Source organism: Mesoplodon bidens, assembly GCF_964165515.1.
Source record: "Mesoplodon bidens genome assembly, chromosome: 10".
NCBI lineage: Eukaryota > Metazoa > Chordata > Mammalia > Artiodactyla > Ziphiidae > Mesoplodon > Mesoplodon bidens.
This window is the reverse complement of record NC_138172.1, coordinates 41,253,860-41,261,279: the sequence shown is the minus strand read 5'-3', so window position 1 is coordinate 41,261,279 and position 7,420 is coordinate 41,253,860. Positions and strand designations below refer to the sequence as shown.

Below are 7,420 nucleotides of genomic sequence, written 5' to 3'. Positions count from 1 at the left end.
TCTCTCCACAACCCTTATCTCTAGGGCCCCCAAGACTCTCTACAGGGCATTGCTCTTCCTCCCCTTCAAACCGGAGTGGATGACCTCCTCCAGGAAGCCTCCCCTCACCCTCCCCACTGAGCTCCGAAAGGAGGGGAGGGCCTGGCCCCGGAACAGGGTGTGACAGTGGGGCTGGCATCTGCAAGGGTGTGTGCATCTCCTCCTTTCATTGCAGGGGTTGTGCACTTGTCTTCTGCTGAGAAGCCCAGGGCTGAGAAACCACTGGTGGACCCCGGATTCTCGCCCTCTGGCCTAGAGCCACAACACAGGCAGAGAGACCGGAGTCAGGCAGGGATCTAAGGCCTCTTCGGCTCTGACAGCCTGGGGACAGTGTCAGGCAAAGCCATTCTCTGCTGTGGGCCTCAGTTTCCCCACCTGTGACATGGGTGGCTCTGGGCCAGTGCCCTGCAGTTCCCTGATTGCTGGTTGTGGAGTGAGACAGCTCCGACAGTGCTCTCAGGCACCGAGTGGCAACCCTGTGTTAGAGGCCAGAGCATGGCTACTGTCTCCAGAAGTGGGGCGGGGCACCCAGTCCTCGTCCAGCTCAGCCCAGTGTCCTGGTGGGCAGGCTCGGAGGGTTTGGCACAGCAGATGGGACAGTTTTGATGTGGTGAGCAAGGAGGCAAGATTTCAAAGTGATTCCTCTCGTTTTGTCCAGGGCTCACCGTGTGTGGCTCATAGATTTTTATAAAAGTCAACCAAAGAGCCACAGAGAAGACAGAAGGAAGGAGGGAGGGAAGGAAGGAGGGAGGGAAGGAAGGAAGGAGGGAAGGAACGAACGAACGAACGAAGGGAGGGAGGGAGGAAGGAAGGAAGGAAGGAAGAAGAGAAAGAAGGGAGGAAGGAAGCAAGGAAGAGAGGAGGGAGGAAAGAAAGAAGGAAAGAAGCCATTTATTCATGAGGCCCAAGGGGTGGGGACAGAGATGCAGTCACAGGCAAGTGCAGCCTGATGGGGAGAGATGACAGCCCCGCGGAGCTGTGCAGACAGAGCCTGTGCAGGAGTCTCGATGCGCTCCCGTCCGTCCCACAAACTCCAGGCCACTGGTGTCAGCAACTCGAGTGAAAGATGAGCTGTCCCTAGCACGGCCTCCCCTGGGCTCCCTGAGAGCAAAGGCGGTCACACGTTACAGTGGAGGGGGGCAAGCAAGGCTGCGGGACGTCAGCTGAGAACTGGAATTGGTGGAGTTGGGGAGGTGGCAACAGGGGATCTGGATGACAGAGGCAGGAGGGGGACAGTAGGGCTGAAATCAGCAGAGGTGGCAAAGGTGGTAGCAGGTTTGGAAGGGAGGGTGGGAGGTCTCACCTGGGGCAAGAGGTTCAGCTGGACATGATGTGCTTGACAAATGCTGAAAAGAAGGAAAGGGTGAGCAGCAGGGCTTCGGCCCTGGGTAGCCAAAGGTGGGGACCTAGGATCCTAATGCCCCACTCCCGCCAGCAGACTCCCTGCCCTGCTGAGTTTACCTTTTTTTTTTTTTTTTTTTTTTTTGCGGTACGCAGGCCTCTCACTGTTGTGGCCTCTCCCGTTGCGGAGCACAGGCTCCGGACGTGCAGGCTCAGCGGCCACGACTCACGGGCCTAGCCGCTCTGTGACATGTGGGATCTTCCCGGACTGGGGCACGAACCCGCGTCCCCTGCATCGGCAGGCAGACTCTCAACCACTGCGCCACCAGGGAAGCCCCTGAGTTTACCTTTGTAGTTGATGCAGCCATTGGAGTCCTCTTGCCCAGCCATCAACTTCTCCACCTCATCTTCTGTCAGCCTCTCACCTGGCAGGAGTGGAAAGCTGAGTCAGCATTGTTGAGGTGTGAAGGGTGGGGGGCCCCCTTAGCCCCTCTGGATGGTGGATGTGCCTCTCCAGTATTCCCACACCTCATATTGGTACACACAAGGTCTGGGCTGTCACCCTTATTTCTAAAACCAGAAGAATCAGTGACAAGTCAAAAAGGGCAAGGCCTGGGGTGCAGGCTTGGCACTCCCTCCGAGCCTGGGCTCTGTCCGTAACAGTGCCATCTTGTTGTTCAGGTCACCAGCACACACTGTCCCCTGTCCTCAATAGGCTGGCAGGACTCCCTCCATCAGGAGTAGGCCAGGTCCCCCATCTCCCTGGAAGCAGTCCCTCGGGGCAGCCCTTCAAGGCTAGAAGAAAGACGCATAAGATAGAGCTGGGGACTTTAGGAGATGACCATGGGGGGGAACAAGAGACACCACCACTGTTCCCCAGACAAGTCTGGCACTTTCCCGCCTCTGTGCTTTTGTATGTGTTGTGTTGGTTCCCCCACTGGAATGCCCACTGCAGTTTCCCTCACATCTCTTAGCCCTCAGTCACACACACACACACACACACACACACACACACACAACCCCAGAGACCAGCACAGGGCTGAGCACACAGTAGGCACTCAGTAAATGTCTGGTGCAGGAAAAGTTCACTTTGCGCAGACACAATTGGTGCTCAGTGAACCTTTGCTGTAGGAAAACTTCTCTTTGAGAAAGGAACGCTCCTGCCAGCCAGGCACCTGACAGCGGGGGTCAAGATGCCCAAGAGGCAGGCACAGTACCTCCTTGGCTCTGGAATTTGACCTTGAGGCAATGAACACAAAGACTGGATTGATCCCCCTGGATGTACCGCCGTGCCCCACCCTGTCCCCAGAGCTGTTCCTGTTCCCCTCCAGTTCTGTGAGCTGCACCAGCTGGCTTTCTTTATTCCCCACCTAAATTTCTAAATTCCCCACATTTCTGTCGCCTGCCGTGGAGACACCGTGACTGCATCACCCTCCATTTCACAAGTGAGAAACAGGCCCGGTGGGTGACAGAGTGCTTTCTCCCGGATGCCCCAGGAAGGAGAGAGTGGGGTGGGGAGGAGGCTGCCCTCACCCAGCGTGGCCAGCACGTGGCGGAGCTCGGCGCCCATGACCGTGCCGTTGCCCTCCTTGTCGAAGACCCGCAACCCCTCCACAAAGTCCTCGTAGGTGCCCGTGTCCTTGTTCTTGGAGATGTGCTGGAGCATGGGCAGGAACGTGTCAAAGTCCATCATCTTGGAGTTAAGCTCTGGGGAAAGATGGCCCAAGCATCAGGCTCTGAGGGGCAGATGGGCATCCCTCCCCTGTGTCTGGCAATGAGGAGCTATTGCCCTCACCCAGCTCCCAATGCACTCTACACCAGTTTGTCATTTACAGAGCACTCCACTGTCACAAGGCACTTTACAGTCAACTGAGAAATGCATTATTTACATTGTCCTTTGCTGTTCACAAGGACAGTGGCACGACAGGGGGCTCTGACTAGCACCTCTGCTCTTCTTTGGGGGAACAGTTCTTGCTAGCGTCTCTCTATTTTTCTTATCAACCCGGCTCTCCCCACACCTGTGATTGGTCGAGAGCAGCTGGGCCGATCAGAGACCTTCTCTGGGACTTCTGTACCTGTGGCGAGGGCTTGGGCCTCACTGCTCCTTGGGGAAAAGCAGGCAACCCTCTCTGGCCGTGGTGGTGAGGGAAGCTGGCCCTGCCCCACAGAGGGATGCCCAGGAGGCCAGGAAGGACAGGGAGAGCATATGGGATGCTGAGGCCAGGCACACCCTGGCCTGCCCTCACACCTGCCACTGAAGCTAGTTTGCGCTGTTGTCAGTCCCCTCCGACCAGGAGGCCTGGCAAATAGGCATGGGGCCAGATGGTATAGGAACCATCACTGCTCGTCACCTTGTCAGCATCACCTGAGACTGGCCTCCAGGTCCTCCTCCAGACAATGGGAGGATGTTAGGAGAATGCACAGCAGAGGAGTTCCCATGTTGTCCCACCAGCGATGGCAGCCCACCCTGGTGGTCTCCCCCGGGACTGGCACTAATGGGGACATCTCAGGCTGGGCGTACCAACCTTCCTGCTTTGGCTTCCCTAGGACTCGGAGCACCTCGGCCTGTGTAGGGTTCTGGCCCAGCGCCCGCAGGACATCCCCACACTGCCCATACGTGATCTTCATCTCACACTTGGGTGTGCGGTCGTACAGCGTGAAGGCTTCCTTGAACTCTGCCGGGAGAGAGTGTGAGCTGCGGACACTTCTAGAGTCAGCCCCCCCCCCGACTCGCCCCACACTGCAGGGGAGGACTCTCAGCCTGGGGGACCCGGGCCCCAACCCTGCAGCCCCTGGCTCAAAACCCCCACTCACCTTCAATCTGCTCCGGTGTAAACTCGATCTGAAAGGGACCCCCAAAGATTCTGAGTGTCTGGTTCAGAGGATGGGGCCAGGCGTCCTCCTGGTCCCTCCGTGTCCAGACCAGGCCTCAACCCCTCAACTGCCCCAACCCGTCCACATTCCAGGATTCCAGCTTCCACTGCCCAGGACCTCCTGCAGTCCACCTTGACTCCCTCCTGCCTCCTTACCCCTCCCCCCATCCCACCTGAGGACCTTGGGTCTGCATGTGCCCAGACCCTGACACCAGGTAGGCCTCATCAGGGGAAGTGGTGAGGAGGGAGGCCTGGTGCCCTGAATCCCCAGCCCAGGGTGGGCCTTACCTGAGGCCCCTGGTCCTGGACAGACGTGCCTGAAGCACAGACTGGCTTTGCCAGCTCTGCCAGGCCTGGGGCCCAGTGGGCAGGACTGTCCACATAAGTGAGATGGGAGGCCTCATCTCACCAGGGTGGGGGTGGGAGGAGGAAAGGCGAGGGGGCAGGCCGGAGAGCCCTGTCACCATGAGAACATATTTGCAGGAGGGAGTGTGTGTGCGGTGTGCATGTGCGTTCACACACCTGTGTGTGCATCTGTTTGCATGTGTCTGCCCCCCACAGAGCCCTCAAGGCTGGGCACTTTCACTCACGTGGCCCTGCCTACGCCTGAGTCTTACACAGTCCCATCCATAAGCACAGGGCAGCTCCCCCAGCGTGGCACAGCAGGGGGCCAGGGCCCAGCGGTTGAGTGTTTGCTGAGGCCACATCAGGGCCACCTGAGGTCAGGAGGCCTCCTGGGACCCGGTTTCCCCCTCCTCACTTGGATACCAGGTCTATTTTTATCACTGCAGTCACTCGCCCCAAGGTCAAGGTCGCACAAGGAAAAGGAGCTTGGGGGAGGGGGACTTGACTGGCGCCTCTCCCACTGCTGCTCCCTTGGAGTCCCCTCCACCAACCTCCGTAGTGCACACCAGTGCAGAGGGGGATCCCGCCCCTGCCACCCTGCTGGGTCGTCCCTCCCAACCCTCTGGCTTAACCCTGTGCTGGGAAGACCAAGTTGTTGTTCCTGCCCCACCCCCCACCCCCGAGAGCTCTCTCCACCAAGAAGCCTGCTGAGATTACGGGCCCTGGGCCCCTGGCACAGCTTTCTGCAGGGGGTACAGGAGAGGCCTCACTAGTTCCTCTGCTCGGAGGGGAGTCGGTGCAGCCTCAGATCCGGTGAGACCACACAATGCCACCTTGGGCCCTAGGGTTGTCTGACCCTCACCAGGGGGCCTGTGGGACACAAACCTGGGGTCTGGGGATGGTCAGGAGTCAGAGTCAACTCCTGGGAGCACTTGCCATGAGTGGTTCCCATCAGCCTGTGAGGAGGACTTATTGTCCCATTTTACAGCTGAGGAAACTAAGCCTTAGAGCAGTGATGGGAATGGAGCAGAGTTGGGATTTGAACCCATGTATTGAGGGACAAGGTAGGTGCCTCCAGGAAGGGCTCAGGAATGGAGATGGATCTGTGCAGATGGGCTGCAGGTCTTGCTGGGGACCGTGAAGGGCTGGGAGAGCTCCATGGGGCCCCTCAGCCAGCAGCCAGGGCAGCAGTGGCCAGTGGCCAGCCAAGAAAAGGCAACGGGCAGGACACGGGTACGTGCCACTATGCAGATGCCGCAGGTGGGAGTCATGGCTCGTTCTCCAGGTTTAGACTCTGAGAAAGGCTTTCAAGCCAAGCCGGGGAAGGGCTCCTGGGGCCACTGGTCACAGTTCCAAGACCAGCTTCCTCCATGACCTACCCAGACTGGCTCAGTATCGCCAGCTCAAAGCTGAGGCCCCACCAGCTCTGGGGCTCAGGGACCTTGGCAGGGGTGAGTGTGACCCAGCCTGGGCAGGAGCCCTGCTTCCCTTTACTCCCCACCCTGTCCACCCTGGAGAACTTGGTATGGACTTAAGACCCCACAGCTGAACAAGAAAGGTCCCTGCCTGGCTGCGGGGGTGAGGGGCACAGGCAGGTCCAGGATTCCCCAAGGATGTGAGGTCCAGGGAAAAGGACAAGGGAGAGTCAGTTTCCAACCACCAAAAAGATAGTCCCTTCAGCAGCACTGGGGTAGTCCTGCCTGATGTCTGACCACCATCCCTCCTGCTGCAGCCCTCCTGATGCCTGAAGCTTCCAACTTCAGTTCAGTACTCATTTTCTGGAGCCTGGTCTTCCACGGGGTAGATCCACTCTGGGATTCACTTACCTACCCTGACCTTCCCACCGAAACCCAGCTCCCACCCACACCCACCTTGACCTTGGAGACATCGAACTCAGGTTCCTTGGGGGGCTCTGGTGCAGGTGCAGGTGCGGGTGCAGGTGCGGGAGCTGGAGCTGCCTTGGCGGCTGCCTTGGCATCATCCTTCTTGGGATCTGGCTTTCTGGGAGGCATGGAGGTTGTAAGCAGAGAGGGACGTGGAGAGAAGGAAGCAGAGAGCCGGGTAGGTGAGCCTCCCGTAACCGGCTTTTATCCTGTCTGGACACCTCATGACCCCAGCCCCACCCCTGCAGGGCACAATGGGGACAGGGCCATAAAAGGACATTGGCTAGGCTCAGGGGCTATTTTGGGGCCTGGGGGGGCATTGTTCAGGCTCAGGAATGGGTGGGGGAGAGGGAGGGCTCTCCATTCCTCCCAATCACCTGTTGGGGAGAGAGCGGGGGAGGGGAGGACAGAGGTCAGTGCTCAGCCCACACACACACCCTCAAAAGCACACGCACACACGCAGGGGCCCTGCTTTCCCCTCAGCAGGTCAATAAACTGAAAGGGTGCAGAAGGTTGCACCGAGCATGTGTTGTGTGTTGTGTTGGAGGCAGGAGGACTGGGCACCCCTTGAGTTAAATTTCCCATCTGTGCATCGAATTCCATGTGTCTGTGCCCGTGTGTCTACACGGAGGGGGAGAGGGAGGTCTGCGTGTGTCCATGTGTGTTGTCTCCGTTTGGCTGGGTGTTTGTATGCAGAGGGGGTCTCTGTGTATCTATGGTAGGAGGGTCTGTGTCCATGTGGGGGATGACCCACCCCGGCCCGCGGGCGTTGCTTCTGTGTGTTTGTGTCTGGGTGTTTATCGTGCCTGCGTGAGTGTCTGGTCATGGCTCGCAGGCAGCTGCAGCCCATCTCTGGGAACACCCTAAATGGCAATAGGATGGGGTCTGCTCCCTCGAGGGCGGTCACCCAGCCTAGTTCAACAGCCAAGCAGCCTCCAC

At 58.7% G+C, this 7,420-nt stretch overlaps 1 protein-coding gene across 2 annotated transcripts; it reads right to left on the bottom strand.

The window, feature by feature from the left end:
- Positions 1-1,175: 1,175 nt before the first annotated feature.
- On the bottom strand, positions 1,176-6,610 carry MYL3 (myosin light chain 3; the record flags this gene model as incomplete). Of its 2 annotated transcripts, XM_081246647.1 has the most annotated exons (7): positions 1,176-1,247; positions 1,343-1,385; positions 1,728-1,805; positions 2,914-3,087; positions 3,906-4,055; positions 4,195-4,222; positions 6,470-6,610. In XM_081246647.1, 6 exons carry the CDS (start codon positions 6,608-6,610, stop codon positions 1,357-1,359), a joined length of 600 nt encoding a protein of 199 aa, XP_081102773.1. In that variant the 3' UTR covers positions 1,176-1,247; positions 1,343-1,356. The 2 variants fall into 2 exon arrangements, with proteins under 2 accessions (XP_081102773.1, XP_081102772.1); XM_081246646.1 differs by having other exon boundaries at positions 1,216-1,385.
- Between the last annotated feature and the right edge of the window lie 810 nt (positions 6,611-7,420).